Source organism: Leptodactylus fuscus, chromosome 1, assembly GCF_031893055.1.
Source record: "Leptodactylus fuscus isolate aLepFus1 chromosome 1, aLepFus1.hap2, whole genome shotgun sequence".
Taxonomy (NCBI): domain Eukaryota; kingdom Metazoa; phylum Chordata; class Amphibia; order Anura; family Leptodactylidae; genus Leptodactylus; species Leptodactylus fuscus.
In genome coordinates this window covers 258,826,219-258,843,869 of record NC_134265.1, presented here as the reverse complement: position 1 = coordinate 258,843,869, position 17,651 = coordinate 258,826,219, and the positions used below count along the sequence as shown (strand labels likewise).

General features: G+C 40.8%; 1 protein-coding gene across 2 annotated transcripts in view; it reads right to left on the bottom strand.

The window, feature by feature from the left end:
• The window catches only part of SEC24D (SEC24 homolog D, COPII component), an 89,820-nt gene that overhangs the window by 17,099 nt on the left and 55,070 nt on the right, over positions 1–17,651 (bottom strand). For both annotated transcript variants that reach the window (XM_075286100.1, XM_075286108.1), the window contains exons 12-15: positions 13,756–13,947; positions 13,502–13,595; positions 3,753–3,869; positions 252–422 (exon numbers count right to left, since the gene is read on the bottom strand). In XM_075286100.1, coding sequence (XP_075142201.1) covers positions 252–422; positions 3,753–3,869; positions 13,502–13,595; positions 13,756–13,947 — 574 coding nt within the window. The remainder of the gene's footprint in view (positions 1–251; positions 423–3,752; positions 3,870–13,501; positions 13,596–13,755; positions 13,948–17,651) is intronic.

The following is a 17,651-nucleotide window of genomic DNA, read 5'->3' as shown; positions in this document are numbered from 1 at the left end:
AAGTATCAGTTATATGTAATTCTTATAGGTATTTTTTTAAATACCATGCTATTAAATGTTAAGGTTAGGGGGGAAAAAAGAATTTTCTTTTTATTTACTTTGGATTTTTAATTATTTTTTTTTTAGTTCTACAGATCTGTGACACATAATAATTTGATCACTGCTACACGGGCCACCACATGGCTACAATGTTTCTAGGGGAAATTGCTACTGCTCAATATTCTGGGGGGGAAAAAAAACAATAGTTTTACCTGGAAATTATTGTACTTGTAAAGAGTTCCACCAGTTAGCATTGTTACCAGACCCATGGATGCCACATCAATATACTGGTTAGGGAACAGGAACAGGTCAACACAACATGCATTTGCCACACAATCCTTGGCAAGGCTTTCATATACATTAGACTGGGGTAGGAAGAGAGCCTAGATTTATAAACAAAAAAAAATCAAACATTAATTAAAATACAGAAATGTGGGGGTTTTTTTTACATTTGCTATTATGCATATAATAATCGTATCATATGACAACCAAACAAGCCACAGCCAAGTCTATAAATGTATAAATGTATGCCCGTTCTTCAGTTGGCAATTCCACAAAGCAGCCCCCACATCCAGATAATTACTAATACATTCAGGTCTCGTGACAACATGGGGTCAATTCACATTATTGCTGTGGTAACCAATGATGACATTCTGAGAAAAAGGCTATTCCTAGGAGTGTTTGTTCCTGATCATTCCCCACTATTTTACTGCATTTACTTGCGCCAGATCATCGCTACTTTATGGGGATGAACAAATCGTTCACCTCCATCCAGACACCGCCATTTTTACTGCCAACTATCTAGCATTCCTATAATGCATCCGACAATTAAATGTTTGCTCAATTATCAGGTGAGCCAAATATTGGGTACGACTGTTCCTAAGGGTAAGTTCACACAGGGTTTTTTGGTCAAGATTTTGAGGCCGTATCCGCCTCAAAATCCTGACCATAAAGATGGCTCCCAATGAAATCAACGGCAGCCGGTCAGTTCTTCTTTCCGGGAGATGCTCATTCCTTTAGGTGGATTCACCTCGCAACATCCGCCTCAAGACAATCCCTCCCGACTAGGCTCACTCATTTGGGCCTAATCCGGAGCTGAGTGCGCGACTGGATGCACTGGCATCCAGTTGCAGCGACCCGTATTTTGGACCGGAACCTGAGACGGCCTCCTTGTGAACTTACCCTAAGTATGCTTGTTCCCCTTAACTGGCCAGATAATAGAATCATGTAAAGATGTCAACGATGCTAATCTAAAATGAAAACATCAGTCTTTTTTTATTCTGTCATCATAATTTAGACAGTTCGGGGAATATATTATTTACATGTTTTTAGTCTCTTTTTTTGCTGTCAGCACCTTTTCATCAAGGTGTGTTTCCATGCATCTAGTTTACTAAAATGGTACAAGATGTAACCTTAAGTACATTTCGATCCCACTGATGACAGATATTTTGGGTAATTTTTACACTGTAATAGGATGCTGTTGTTCCTTTTTTGCACCTTTTTTTAGAAAAGGTGCATGTCATAAATTCATCTTAAACTGTTACTATAGATACACCCCACCCACTTGACCCAACAAAAAAGTAAAATCATGAGTCTTGTGTAAGGGTAAGTTCACACGATGTAACGTGCCGCGTGATCTGGCACGTATACGTGTATACGTTTATGCCCTAAGAGGCATAAACACATGAGAAATCTTACACACATAGTGCAAAACATTAAAGGGGGACAAATGTTGAGGAAAATAGCCCCTCTCAGTGTATTCTATTGCTATGTATAGAAGAAATGGATAATTCAGTTACAGTGTTGACCAAAAGTATTGGCACCCCTGCAATTCTGTCAGATAATACTCATTTTCTTCCAGAAAATGATTGCAATCACAAATTCTTTGGTATTAATATCTTCATTTAATTTGTCTTTAATGGAAAACCACAAGAAGAATTGTCAAAAAGCCAAATTGAATATAATTCAAACATAAAAAAGGGGGTGGACAAAAGTATTGGCACTGTTTGAAAAAACATGTGATGCTTCTCTAATTTGTGTAATTAACAGCACCTGTTACTTACCTGAGGCACCTAACAGGTGGTGGCAATAACTAAATCACACTTGCAGCCAGTTGAAATGCATTAAAGTTGACTCAACCTCTGTCCTGTGTCCTTGGGTGTACCACATTAAGCATGGAGAAAAGAAAGAAGACCAAAGAACTGTCTGAGGACTTGAGAAGCAAAATTGTGAGGAAGCATGAGCAATCTCAAGGCTACAAGTCCATCTCCAAAAACCTGAATGTTTCTGTGTCTATCGTGCACAGTGTCATCAAGAAGTTTAAAGCCCATGGCAATGTGGCTAACCTCCCTAGATGTGGATGGAAAAGAAAAATTGAAGAGAGATTTCAATGCAAGATTGTCTGGATGGTGGATAAAGAACCTCGACTAACATCCAAACAAGTTCAAGCTGCCCTGCAGTCCGAGGGTACAACAGTGTCAACCCGTACTATCTGTCGGCGTCTGAATGAAAAGGGACTGTATGGTAGGATACCCAGGAAGACCCCACTTCTTACCCAGAGACATAAAAACGCCAGGCTGGAGTTTGCCAAAACTTACCTAACAAAGCCAAAAACGTTTTGGAAGAATGTTCTCTGGTCAGATGAGACAAAAGTAGAGCTTTTTGGAAAAATGCATCAACATAGAGTTTACAGACAAAAAAAAGAGGCCTTCAAAGAAAAGAACACGGTCCCTATAGTCAAACATGGCGGAGGTTCCCTGATGTTTTGGGGTTGCTTTGCTGCCTCTGGCACTGGACTGCTTGACCGTGTGCATGGCATTATGAAGTCTGAAGACTACCAACAAATTTTGCAACATAATGTAGGGCCCAGTGTGAGAAAGCTGGGTCTCCCTCAGAGGTCATGGGTCTTCCAGCCGGACAATGACCTAAAACACACTTCAAAAAGCACTAAAAAATGGTTTGAGAGAAAGCACTGGAGACTTCTAAAGTGGCCAGCAATGAGTCCAGACCTGAATCCCATAGAGCACCTGTGGAGAGATCTCAAAATGACAGTTTGGAGAAGGCACCCTTCACATCTCAGGGACCTGGAACAGTTTGCCAAAGAAGAATGGTCTAAAATTCCAGCAGAGCATTGTAAGAAACTCATTGATGGTTACCGGAAGCGGTTGTTCGCAGTTATTTTGTCTAAAGGTTGTGCTACCAAGTATTAGGCTGAGGGTGCCAATACTTTTGTCCGGCCCATTTTTGGAGTTTTGTGTAAAATGGTCAATGATTTGACTTTTTTTCATTCTCTTTTGTGTTTTTTCATTGCAAGTAAAATAAATGAAGATATTAATACCAAAGAGTTTGTGCTTGCAATCATTTTCTGGAAGAAAACGAGTATTATCTGACAGAATTGCAGGGGTGCCAATACTTTTAGCCAGCACTGTATGGAGTAAAGACGACGAGTCCATATTACCAGTCAATTAACTATAAATAAGTCAGCTAACAAGTAAAAGAAGTAAAAACTATGTTATGCATAGTACATGCTTTCATGTGTAGTGCCATAATAATCCCCAGCACAGGTGTCTGTGCACTAAAGGCTTGTAAAGTTTCCAGTTTGGCACATGGGAAATAACACAGTATCGGTTATATGGGTTATGCAGTGCGACAGAACTGCATCAATCCTGCTGTCAGGTCTTTTCCAGATTCAGAATACTAAACTGTTTTAATACCTTTTCTTTGTCGGTGTTAATCAGTCTTTTGTCATCTCGGTTCTTCAGCTTTCCTGGGGCTTCTGCAGTCGGAAGGGATGAATGGAAGATAAAGAGCTTCCCTGCACATTCTGCAGCCTGGCAGGAAAAAAGTGGAATCATTTACATGATATTTACCAAGTAAGAACTGCCCATCTTATTAATGAGTATAAGTGGATATGTATTCACACAAAGCGGTATAGTATGGTACATTAGACTTTATTTTCAACCATCCTGCAAATTCTCATTTTCATGTCAGCTCTGATATAAGTCAAGCTGCTATTTATGCACTAATTTACCACATAGGCATTTAGGAAGTCCCTACATTTGTGATTGTTTTACTTTCACTAGTGTGGGCCTGTGACAATGGCCACTGTAATATATTTATCTGCATTCTCTTCACAGCTAAAGCCATACAAACAAAGTGAGAATAGGGTTTTACTGCAAAACCTGGGCCTCTCAAAAGAAAGCAATTGCTTACAGATATCATCAGATTGTAGGTAATGTACTCAGAGTAACCTAAGAGTAGCTCTCCCTGTTAAACATAGCCGCTGCCTTGGATAGTGTCTCCATATTGTCTGGTAAAGAGGATCATGAAACAAGAACAGTATCAGTACTCCAACAGTAACAATGCTGTACACTGACTTTATTTAGTGAATTACACAGAATCCATATGGTACTGTTAATAGGTCACTGTATGTAAATTCATGGCATAAATGCATATACTGTCAGTTATCAGTGGTTCCCTATAGATTCTATGTAATTCACTTAATACAGTCTACAAAAGGAATCTAAACTTCTGGAGTACTGTCTGCTGTTCCAACCAAAGAAAAATTGGAGAAATACTGTCTTACGCTAGGTTTACACTAGCGTTTCAGTCTCAGTAGGACACTCCGTCCTCCATTCCACTTAAAATAAGCGGAGAGAAAAGTCCTGCAAACATATATCGGTTTATGACTTTGTAGAGAATTTCAACCAGTCATTGCACAATACAAATGGGATAAGAAACTACTATACAGTTAGGGCCAGAAATATTTGGACAGTGACACAATTTTCGCGAGTTGGGCTCTGCATGCCACCACATTGGTTTTGAAATGAAACCTCTACAACAGAATTCAAGTGCAGATTGTAACGTTTAATTTGAAGGGTTGACCAAAAATATCTGATAGAAAATGTAGGAATTGTGCACATTTCTTTACAAACACTCCACATTTTAGGAGCTCAAAAGTAATTGGACAAATAAACATAACCCAAACAAAATATTTTTATTTTCAATATTTTGTAGCGAATCCTTTGGAGGCAATCACTGCCTTAAGTCTGGAACCCATGGACATCACCAAACGCTGGGTTTCCTCCTTCTTAACCCCTTAGCGACCTTTGACGTACTATTACTTCATGGGAGCTTGGTACTTAGCGACCCATGAGGTAATAGTACGTCATGGTTATAAATAGTCTCCGCGTCTCAAGAGACGCTAACTGTAAGAAGGTTGCTGCTGTCCATGACAGCAGACAACCTTCTCCACGTGAATCGGGAGGTTTAACCCCCTCCCTGCCACTTAGATTGCTGAAAATGACCGATCTATTCAGATCGGTAAATTTCAGCTTTCCGGCAGCTTTCCGGCACAGATCATTGGATCTGCACCGGCAGATGTCAGTAAAAGTGACAGGGATTGGAGGTATACATACCACCAATCCCTGTCGAGTGTTTGGGGGGCGTACAGTGGCGCCAACCCTCCAGATGTTGCAATTGGTTGATCGGCACGTGTCACGGCCGATCAACCAATTGCAGGCTTGCAGGACAGTGTTAACCGGGGGTCACTTTGCTTCCCATGTCAGTTCCCCTGGGACTTGCGAGCAGAGTAGACCTCCGTGCTGCCCTGTGAGCCTTCTGTGCGTTACCGCTGCTGCTGCGTGTCTTCAGTGACATATTTGATCTGATCAGAGCTCCGTCGCTGCTGCTGCCAGCCACCCTCTCCTGTCATTCCTAAAAATCTCCCCCCAGCCACTCCACCAGCCACTCCACCCTCCCATCCCCATTCCCATCCCCTTCCCATCCCCTTCCCATCCCCCCTCTCCACCAACCTCTGATCTCACGTCTGGCTGCATCAGCTCCTAAAAAGTTCTGCAATCTGCACCTAGCCAGTGGGTGAAGAACAGAGCCTCCCTCCCCCTTCTTCCTGACTGCTGGTAAAATTAACACTTTACCAGCAGAACTTTTTTTGGAAAGCCCTTCTTGGAGTTTTTTTTTTTAGTTAGTTTCTGCAATAAAGATATAGTGTGTGTGTGTGTGTGTATATATATATATATATATATATATATATATATATATATATATATATATATACACACACTTCTATATGTATTATTGCAGTTCAATTTTAGCTAGGAGAAGAATTTTTTTCTAAACTCAGTTTTTTTCTAAAGCGCAGTGATCAGTAACAAATAAACGTTACTGATCACATCTGTACTGTTTTGCGCACTTTTTTTCTAGTTAGATTTAGTAATAAAATATATATAGACTGCTCCGTCTATTTTATATTTTATTAGTTCAATTTTAGTTAGAAGAAAAGAATCTTTTTTTTTTCCGTTGTGCTAAACTCAACGCAGTGATCAGTAACAAATAAACGTTACTGATCACATCTGTACTGTTTTGCGCACTTTTTTTCTAGTTAGACTTAGTAATAAAATATATATAGACTGCTCCGTCTATTTTATATTTTATTAGTTCAATTTTAGTTAGAAGAAAAGAATCTTTTTTTTTTCCGTTGTGCTAAACTCAACGCAGTGATCAGTAACAAATAAACGTTACTGATCACATCTGTACTGTTTTGCGCACTTTTTTTCTAGTTAGACTTAGTAATAAAATATATATAGACTGCTCCGTCTATTTTATATTTTATTAGTTCAATTTTAGTTAGAAGAAAAGAATCTTTTTTTTTCCGTTGTGCTAAACTCAACGCAGTGATCAGTAACAAATAAACGTTACTGATCACATCTGTACTTTTTGCGCACTTTTTTTCTAGTTAATTCAATTTTAGTTAGAAGAAAAGAATCTTTTTTTTTTCCTTTGTGCTACTCAGCGCAGTGATCAGTAACAAATAAACGTTAGTGATCACATCTGTACTTTTTTTGCAGGTTTTTTTTTTTTTTTTTTACATCAAATACACGTGTTAAAGCACAACACACACCCCACACTTTGAATTTTCAATAAAGTTTCAAGAAATAAAGTTTTATATACTCAAGTAAAACACCACACACACACAAAAATGTCCCAACAGTCCCAATCATCCCAAAGAAGGTTTTCAGTAGAAGAGGCGTACGCCATACTGGCCTCTGACACTGATACCGCCAGCGAGAGAGAAGAGGAACATGCCCCATTCCTTTAATTTTCCTCTTCTTCCTCCTCCTCCTCCTCATCCAGTGATGAGCAACCCCAAAGGAGGCGCCCCAGAACAATTGCTGATTTAGTTGCCACACCTGTAGAGCCCATGTGGACCCCACCACCAGAAAATTTTGAACCTCAGCTTCCTGACTTTGTTGCCCGGTCAGGAATACAAATTGAGACTGAGGGCTTCAGAGAAAATGACTTTTTCAAAATCTTTTTCTCTGATGAGTTTGTAGATCTTATGGTGGCCCAAACGAATTTGTACGCTGTACAATTTTTGGAAAAAAATGCCACCTCTTCCTATGCCAGGCCACAGAACTGGACCCCAGTAAATGCAGCAGAAATGAAGATTTTCTGGGGTCTTATTCTGCATATGGGCATAGTGAAAAAACCTAAAATTCGTCAGTATTGGAGTACAGATGTCTTGCACAACACTCCAATCTATCGAATGGCTATGACCAGGAAGCGGTTTGAAAGTATCCTAAAGTTCCTTCATTACAATGATAATTCCCAGTGCCCGCCCCAAGATGCCCCAAATTTTGACCGCTTATACAAAGTTAGGCCAGTTATTGAACACTTTAGTACCAAATTTGCAGAGTCCTACATCCCTGATCAGAACATTGCAATTGATGAGTCTCTGATCAGTTTCAAAGGGAGGCTAAAATTCCGCCAATACTTGCCCAGTAAGCGGGCACGGTATGGCATTAAAATGTATAAGCTATGTGAGAGCAGTTCAGGATACACTTATAAATTTAGGGTGTATGAAGGAAGGGACACAAGGATTGAGCCCCCAGACTGCCCCCCAATCCTAGGAGTTAGTGGGAAAATTGTGTGGGATTTGATGCACCCACTGCTGGACAAGGGTTATCACCTCTATGTAGATAACTTTTACACCAGCATCCCACTCTTTAGATCCCTGAGTTCCAGAGGAACTGCAGCTTGTGGGACTGTGCGCAGAAATCAAAGAGGCCTCCCTAGGGCACATATTGCGCAGCCCCTCAGAAAGGGTGAGAGTAGTGCCGTCTGCAATGAAAATATGCTGCTGGTCAAGTATAAGGACAAGAGGGATGTTTTTGTACTGACCACAATTCATGGCAGCGGCAGCACCTCTGTCCCTGTGCGTGGCACCAGTACCACTGTCTCCAAGCCAGACTGCATCCTGGCATACAATAGGTACATGGGAGGGGTTGATCTATCTGATCAAGTCCTAAAGCCCTACAGTGCCATGCGAAAAACAAGAGTGTGGTACAAAAAGCTGGCCGTGCACATGGTTCAGATGGCATTGTAAAACGCGTACGTGCTATCACGATGTGCAGGCCACACAGGAACTTTCCTTGAGTTTCAGGAGACAATTATCAAGACCCTGATATTTGGGGACCTAGAAGTGCCAGGCCCCAGTACTTCTGAAACTCAAGGTTCCCGTATAGTACCAGGGCAACATTTTCCCGGCGAAGTCCCCCAAACTGCTAAAAAAGGGAAAAACCAAAAAAGATGCAGAGTGTGTTACAAAAGAGGAATAAGTAAATACACCACGTATCAGTGTGACACCTGCCCTGATAAACCTGGCCTGTGCATAAAGGAGTGCTTTAGATTATTCCACACTTCCATGGAATATTAATTTTAGAATTTATTTTCCATGGAATATCGCCTCCTTATACCATCACGTATTCTGCACACAATTACTTTCATCCGGTTATGCAGTAATTTCTGCAAAATAAATTATTGCCATACAAGCTGCATCCAAATGTTTGCTATACTTGGGTGCAATTTAACACTGACGTCACTGAAGTCAAGGGGTCTAGTTTCCAAAATGGGGTCACATTTTTGGGGGCTTTCACTGTTTTGGCACTTCAAGGCCTCTGCAAATGTGACATGGTAACTAAAACCAATTGCAGCCAAATCTACCCTCCAACTATTGTTCTCTCCCACTGTGTGACCATACATCACTTTACATACACATGTGGGGAATTTCTGTAGTTGGGAGAAAATGCTTGACAATTTGTGGGGTGCATTTTCTCTTTTAACCCCTTGTGGAAATGCAAAATTTGGGGTTAAAGCAACATTTTATTGTAAAAAAGGAAATTTTTCATTTTCACATCCCAATAGTTAATTATTTTGTGAAACTCCTATAGGGTCCAAGTGTTAACTATGCCGCTTGATAATTTTCCTGAGGGGTCTAGTTTCCAAAATGGGGTCACATTTTTGGGGGCTTGCACTGTTTTGGCACTTCAAGGCCTCTGCAAATGTGACATGGTAACTAAAACCAATTGCAGCCAAATCTACCCTCCAACTATTGTTCTCTCCCACTGTGTGACCATACATCACTTTACATACACATGTGGGGCATTTCTGTAGTTGGGAGAAAATGCTTGACAATTTGTGGGGTGCATTTTCTCTTTTAACCCCTTGTGGAAATGCAAAATTTGGGGTTAAAGCAACATTTTAACACCTGTAGGGTCTAAGTGCTCACTATACCCCTTGAGGGGTCTAGTTTCCAAAATGTGGTCATTTTGGGGGGGTTTCTACTGTTCTGGCACTTCAGGGGCTCTCCAAATGCAACATGGTGCCTGAAACAGATTCCAGCTAAATTTGCCCTCCAAAATCCCAATAGCGCTCCTTCCGCTCTGGACCTCACAGCGTGCCCATAGATCATTTTACATCCACATATGGGGCATTTCTGTTGTTGGGAGAAAATGCTTGACAATTTGTGGGGTGCATTTTTTCTTTTAACCCCTTGTGGAAATGCAAAATTTGGGGTTAAAGCAACATTTTATAGCAAAAAATGTTACTTTTCCTTTTGTTGGGCCAATTCTGCTACACTCCTGTAGGGTCAAAGGGCTCACTATACCCCTTGATAAATTCCTTGAGGGGTCTAGTTTCCAAAATGGGGTGACATTTTGGGGGTTTCCCCTGTTTTGGCACCTTGGGGGCTCTGCAAACGGGACATGGTGCCTGAAAAGTATTCTAGCAAAACCTGGCCTACAAAATCCAATTAGCGCTCCATCCGTTTTGAGAGCGACCGTGTGCCCGTACATTAGGGTACCAGCACATACGGGGTATTGTCGTGTTCGGGAGAAATTGTGTAACAAAATGTGGGGTGCAATTTTTCCTTTAACCCCTTGTGAAGATGAAAAATTTGGGGCTACAGTGACATTTTATTATAAAAAAAGTTATTTTTCATTTTCACATCTCAATGGTAAAAAAATCTGTGAAACACCTGTAGGGTCTAAGTGCTCATATACGGGGTATTGTCGTGTTCGGGAGAAATTGTGTAACAAAATGTGGGGTGCAGTTTCTCCTTTAACCCTTAGTAAATGTGTAAATTCTAGGGCTAAATGAATATATTAGTGACAGAAATTGAAAAATGTAAATTTGACCTCCATTTTGCTGTAATTGCTGTGAAATGCTGCCGTCCGATCAACTTGGCAGCATTTGGCTGAATCTGGGCTGAAAGTATATCCAGGTACACTTCAGAATTCATCCGGCTACTCTTGTCTGCTGTTATGTCATCAATAAACACAAGTGACCCAGTGCCATTGAAAGCCATGCATGCCCATGCCATCACGTTGCCTCCACCATGTTTTACAGAGGATGTGGTGTGCCTTGGATCATGTGCCGTTCCCTTTCTTCTCCAAACTTTTTTCTTCCCATCATTCTGGTACAAGTTGATCTTTGTCTCATCTGTCCATAGAATACTTTTCCAGAACTGAGCTGGCTTCTTGAGGTGTTTTTCAGCAAATTTAACTCTGGCCTGTCTATTTTTGGAATTGATGAATGGTTTGCATCTAGATGTGAACCCTTTGTATTTACTTTCATGGAGTCTTCTCTTTACTGTTGACTTAGAGACAGATACACCTACTTCACTGAGAGTGTTCTGGACTTCAGTTGATGTTGTGAACGGGTTCTTCTTGACCAAAGAAAGTATGCGGCAATCATCCACCACTGTTGTTATCCATGGACACCCAGGCCTTTTTGAGTTCCCAAGCTCACCAGTCAATTCCTTTTTTCTTAGAATGTACCCGACTGTTGATTTTGCTACTCCAAGCATGTCTGCTATCTCTCTGATGGATTTCTTTTCTTTTTTTTCAGCCTCAGGATGTTCTGCTTCACCTCAATTGAGAGTTCCTTTGACCGCATGTTGTCTGGTCACAGCAACAGCTTCCAAATGCAAAACCACACACCTGGAATCAACCCCAGACCTTTTAACTACTTCATTGATTACAGGTTTACGAGGGAGATGCCTTCAGAGTTAATTGCAGCCCTTAGAGTCTATTGTCCAATTACTTTTGGTCCCTTGAAAAAGAGGAGGCTATGCATTACAGAGCTATGATTCCTAAACCCTTTCTCCGATTTGGATGTGGAAACTCTCATATTGCAGCTGGGAGTGTGCACTTTCAGCCCATATTATATATATATAATTGTATTTCTGAACATGTTTTAGTAAACAGCTAAAATAACAAAACTTGTGTCACTGTCCAAATATTTCTGGCCCTAACTGTATATTCTAATTTATTGTAATGTGATAAATGGAGAACAGATATTATAGTCCATATTACAATCTATTGAAAGTAATCTTGTGCTTAGTCCTAAAGAATCTAGAAGCAATAAATGCATGTATCTTTTTAGTCATGTACTTTGGCCTGGGGTTAGAATATAGCATAATAACACACCTTAAGGCTGTATTCACACAGAGTAACGCCAGGCGTTTTTTGTGTGTTTTTTGCACATAGCGCCGCATTAACGCTGTGTAGCGCCGCGTATATGCCGCGTTAACGCCGGTCAACGCCACCGCAAAATAGCGCGGCGTTAACGCGGCGTTAACGCGGCGCTATGTGCAAAAAGCACACAAAAAACGCCTGGCGTTACTCTGTGTGAATACAGCCTAAGTGTGTGCTCTGTTTTGCCTATTAATAACCTAATACTGCAGTTTTGCTGACTTTGTTGAATAAACGTGTGTCAATAATTCACCAGGGTTTATTGTTTACATCCAAAAACATTAAAACAGTGAAAGCTAAAGTACAGGCCCACCATAAAAGCTGCTATGGGACACTGCACCTACTGTTGTCTGCTTGTAAGATAACTTACCTAGACGTTTTATCCAGGTTATAAAACACATTTTCATACAGTTTATGAGGTGTCAATTCTAAGCTCATATGGGGGGATTTATTAATACCGGTGCTATCAATGCTGTATTGCCAGAGGATGAGGTTAAATTAAGACAAGGCTTGTCATAAAAGTAAAGGGTTTTTCCTCTTCCATCCTCTAGTTGAAGTTGATGGACTTGCATATGTACTTCAATCAACTATGTAACTATGTTCTACTCCTTTTTATTGATGTCCTCAGAATCTGTGGGGGTCTGATACTTAGGACCCCGGCTGGTCTACTATCTGAAGGGGTCGTTACGCTTGTATAAGTGATGTGACCTCTTCATTGTTTACATCGCAGGCTGCCAAGTGATGACCTTACAACCTTATCTTATTCTCTTCTAGGAATAATCCCCCCAATGAAGCTAAAATGGCTTTTCGTAAGACTCCATATGCCTGAAAAGGTAGTCTCTCCTTAGGGAGTGACATTTTCCCAGAACCTGTTCTAGAAGTCTCTCATCTCTGCCAAGTCAGTTTTCCCTACGCTGTGCTGAAGAGATCCAACCAGATCGAAACAGCGCTGTCCTCAGCTGGGATACTGACTTGGCAAAATCTCGCATCATAGCATTAAAGGCTTGTTGGAAAGTTGGGCATGATCAAGGGAGCTACCCCTAGAGGACAGCAAACAGAGGCACTGTTTCCCTATTTACATCTTGGGAAACAGATTTAGAAGTATTTCCCATAATCCCCCCAGTGGAGCTAAAATGGCTTTTTGTAAGACTCCATACGCCTGAGAAGGTGGTCTCTCCTTAGGGAGTGACATTATCCCCAGGAACAATGCTGTAATTACATTGCTTGGCCACAGACAGCAGGTAATATAGGCAGTGAACAGGTCTGACTCCTTTAAATAGCTAACCGACAGAAGTCCCAGATGTTGGACCTGTACTGATTTCTGGCGTACAAAGTTAGTGTACATTTCAGTCACCATTTTTGCCATAATCCATACCTTAACTAACCTGAACTGAGTATTTTAAATATGCAGCAAATCTATTTACACCGGTTGTTTTGTTTTATGCATTATCACAACCAACATAACTGCTGTATGGATTTCGACTTTTCTGTGAGTCTGCTGAAGAGTGCCTGTCCACCCAAGGAGGAGACTGATCCCCTCTCTTATCCCTTATGGTCAATATTGGATGTTTTGCCTTTGAAAAATAAAAGGTAACTGCATTTGTTTTCATTTCATAACAGGCATTCCTAACCTTTAGCGCCTCCATGCCAGCCTGGATAACGGGGGCAAATACAGTTTCACTTTCATTGGTGTCTGCGAACATGTCTGGAATCTGACTTAGCAAGCTGAAAAAGAAAGAATTCATCCAGTTATTATGTCTGCAACTATGCAGCACCATAAAAATACATAACTGCTCTGACATTGCTAACAGACAAGACAAAACTAGACTTTCTCTCCTCACTACAGAGAAGAGTTATTTACTGCATAGTAAGGACTGTATATTACTTGTTAATGACTGATCTGGATTCATTAAAGTTCACAAGAAAACCATCCAGCAGAGGCAGAAAGACTTCAGCCACATCCGTCACCACCATCATCTGTGGCTGTGCGAGGTTGCTGTTCACATTGTAGAAGTGCAGAACTTTATTGTAGGTAACAAATCCCACCCGGATAGCTGAGGACTCCACATTCTCTTCTCTGCAGACAAACAGAAAACCAGTTAATGAGATACAATAATGTACAAACAGATAAAAATATTCCAATGCATCATAAAGAGTCAATTCTTCAACATTTTACAGGATCAGCAAAATGACAGAGATTTCATCTAGGCTCATCCACATATAGCGGGGGAAAAAAAGCTGCGGAAAAGCTGTGTCTTCAAAATTGCAGCATGTTAATTTTAGCTGCGGAATTGTAATTGTTTTTTCCTTCAGATTCTATAGGGAAAGAGAAAAAAACATAGGAAAATACAGCCAAAACTCAATAATTTATTTTTCAGCTGCATTTCACTACGTGGGTTCTCAGCCTAAGGCTGAGGCCCCACGTTGTGGAAATGCAGCTTTTTTTGCTACAGATGTTGCTGTGATTTTTTGAGCCAAAGCCAGGAGTGGATTATGCAGAAGGAAGAAGTATAAGGGCTTACTATATATCCCGCATTTCTTTCGTAGACATTCTTGGCTTTGGCTAAAAAAAAAAAACGCAAAAAAAAAGCTGCATTTCTGCAAAGTGGCGTCTCAGCCTAAAGCTAATGCCCCATGGGACGATCCACAGCTATAAAGCCCTGTGGTTAGTCCCGCAGCGCTTTAAACAAAAAGTTCACAGAGTTTTCCTCTGCAGACTTTCTGTTACAAATATATCTACGGGGAAGCCGCCGGCATTTCCGTAGATATGATTGACATGTTATGATTTCCAAAACTGTGCCGGTTTTGGAAATTGCAGTGTGTGCGCGCTGCAGTTTTTACCACACAGTAGGCATGGGATACGCAAGAATCCCATCCACTTTGCAGTTACTGTAAAACGCCGCGATTTTTCCTGCGGCGTTTCCGACCCGTGGGACAACCTAAAGGTGTATTCTACTATCCCCTTCCTATGGAATAGGACATAACCATGAAAATGACAATTGTGAATGTGTGCTGCCACTCCACTCATCTCTATGGGCAGCTGAGTATAGTAGTCCCACAGAGTAGTCCCTCTAGACTATAATAACTAGACAATAACTGTTATTACAAGCAAATTCATCACATACACAATGATCCCATAAATGAATATTCACAGCAGTAAGTGAAATCCAGCTTGTTTTAGCCATACAAGATTTTTTGCGAAAATGCCAGTGTTTAGGCTAAAAGGGAAAATTTAATGAAAATGAACTTTCCAAAAGGAAATGACATTCCTCAAACACCATGACAATAAGAGTCTTTGAAGCAGATGGAGACGGCTAATGACTGTTACACCTCATCTTTTGTCTGAACTGGTGCCAACATGCACTCACAAATCACATTCAGCAGTCATTGATGGTTATATCTAGTAACCGGCCCAGAAAAGAAAAGTCTACTCTGGGACGTATCCCTTTACAGTTTCCCAGGACTTTACACAAACTAGAAGGCCAACTGGTGGTTATGTGCTACAGAAATCAGCAGGATTAATTTATTAAAATTTCGTTTAACCCCATAATGGACACAGGGTAGGTGTACATTAATGGTTGGCGACTTTTTTATATTTTCCCTACCCCATCAGCTGAGTTACTTCTAACTTAAAAGTCTATAAAGAGCAGTAGGGAAGGAGGAGAAGGCTACACACATATTACAGCATCTGCTAAGCTCTGCAACACTTAGCAACTAAGGCAGCTCATTTGACTCCACTATATCTAGTAAGATAACTAGTGACGCAAATACTGGGGTAGCAGTGGTAGTGGCTTCCACAGGGCCCGGGACATTACTTACTTTACATTACTGTTACTTACCTCTCCTGTGCTTCAGCAGTCATCCGGCCTCTTTGATAATGTCCCAGATGTCACGTGGGCGAGGCCAGCATCATTATGTGCCACATCTGGTCCAGCATAGAAGAGGGCCAAAAGTAGCAGGGAGTGTGCTGGAGCCAGTGAGAGGTAAGTAACAGTGTTTTTTTATGTTTGTATCCTCCCCTGGGTCTGCTCCTAGGGTTGAAGGACTGCCCTCTGTGCACCAACTACTAAATTTGCATGACTTCAAATTGTTTTTCTCCAAATGTACAAAAAATGACTTACATAACAGAGGTATGTTGTTTATCACAGTTATGAGCTCTGTAATGTGGTGGTAGTTGAATATGATTGGTGGAAATGGACTCTCTTTAATAAGATATGTTATGTTCACTTGTATATTAGTTTTATAACTGGATGAATATGTTAATCTATTTATCTTATCTATCTAATTTATTAACCATTTAACAGATATTTAAAAGGGTAGTATTAATGACTTATTCTCAGGCTGTACTTACATTACAGAGCTGGTATGAAACAAACCTGCATGTTACATAAACAGTGAAGAAGTCATGACAATTGCAGGAGTAAAAACAGACCCCCATTTATCAGAATAGTCATCAATAAAAAAGAACTAGACAGCCTCTTTAAGCAACACCAAAATGTAGGTTGTCAACAGACTCAGCAGCAAGTAAGTGACTATGCAGAAACATGGACCAGGGGTTTAGTGTCCCAAAATCACCCTGTTATAAAGTCACCCGTGCCTGCACTATACATAAAAAATCTTTATACTCACCCAGCTCATGTATGGCCCACTATGACACCTTTCTTCCGTGACCTCAGCTTCAATGCACGTGCACCAGACCATGTGCAGTGAAGCCACAGTGTACATCACCAGCTTCATAGAAGAACTGCACTGGTGCTATGAACACGAGAGATGAGTCTGAAGAGACTCTTCAAACTCATCTCTAGGTAAGTATAAAAGTTTTTTTGTTAACATGCAGTCCACAGATGGCTTTAAAATAGGGCTATTTGGGACACTTGTGGGTGTTTTAGTATCCCAAATCGACAATTGGAGCCTGCAGATGGGCTACGACTACCACCTATGTCCTGTTTCTTACAGAGCTAGAGCCAGAATTACAAGGTTCGCATAGATTTTTGTACTGGAGTTTTCTTTAATCAGAATCATTCTTAGGGCACATTACATGATGTATACCCTTGGAAGTCATCCAGTAAAAACAAGTTGAAATATGCCCAAAAGATGAATCGGTTTTAACAAGAAAGAATTATTATCTGATGTTGTTTCACTCCAGCAAAGAAGTTCAATAATTGCACTTCTCCACTGGGAAAATCTGGGGGTTTTCTGTAGTGAGATCATAGATTGCTCTACATCTTTCCAGAAATGAGGTCCTGTCCTGCTGAAATGACCTAATGGCTACATGCCGATGTGTACGGACCTGCACTAATATCACCTCTATTTCATCAACTTGCAAAGCAGCAAATAGATTTTCTCATCACGGATTTACAGAAACAGACTATGAAACAATAGGTACCATATATACAGATATATACACTGCACATAGATAAAAGTCTGCATTCTGCCCACTGGTAGTGTCTGAAATGGCTGTTTCCCCGCTACTCAACTGCTTTATGCACTGCGTACCCACAGCTAGCAAAAGGATTCCATTTAAGTATATGGCAGCAGAGCTGTAGGGTATCGTGGTGGTGTCTGACCCCCTCCAATCTCTATTCTAAGAATAGGCCATTAATATAGCTGTCACCTCCGTTCTGCCAATCATCTTCTCTTACCCAAACATCCCACTCCCGCCTCCAAGACTTTTTTTTAAGCTGCACCGCAAATCCTGTCCTCTCCTTCTAGAAGTTACACTGCACTCCTTGCACTTAGTGTCTATTTATTCACAGATACCGGCTTGTGACAGCTCATACA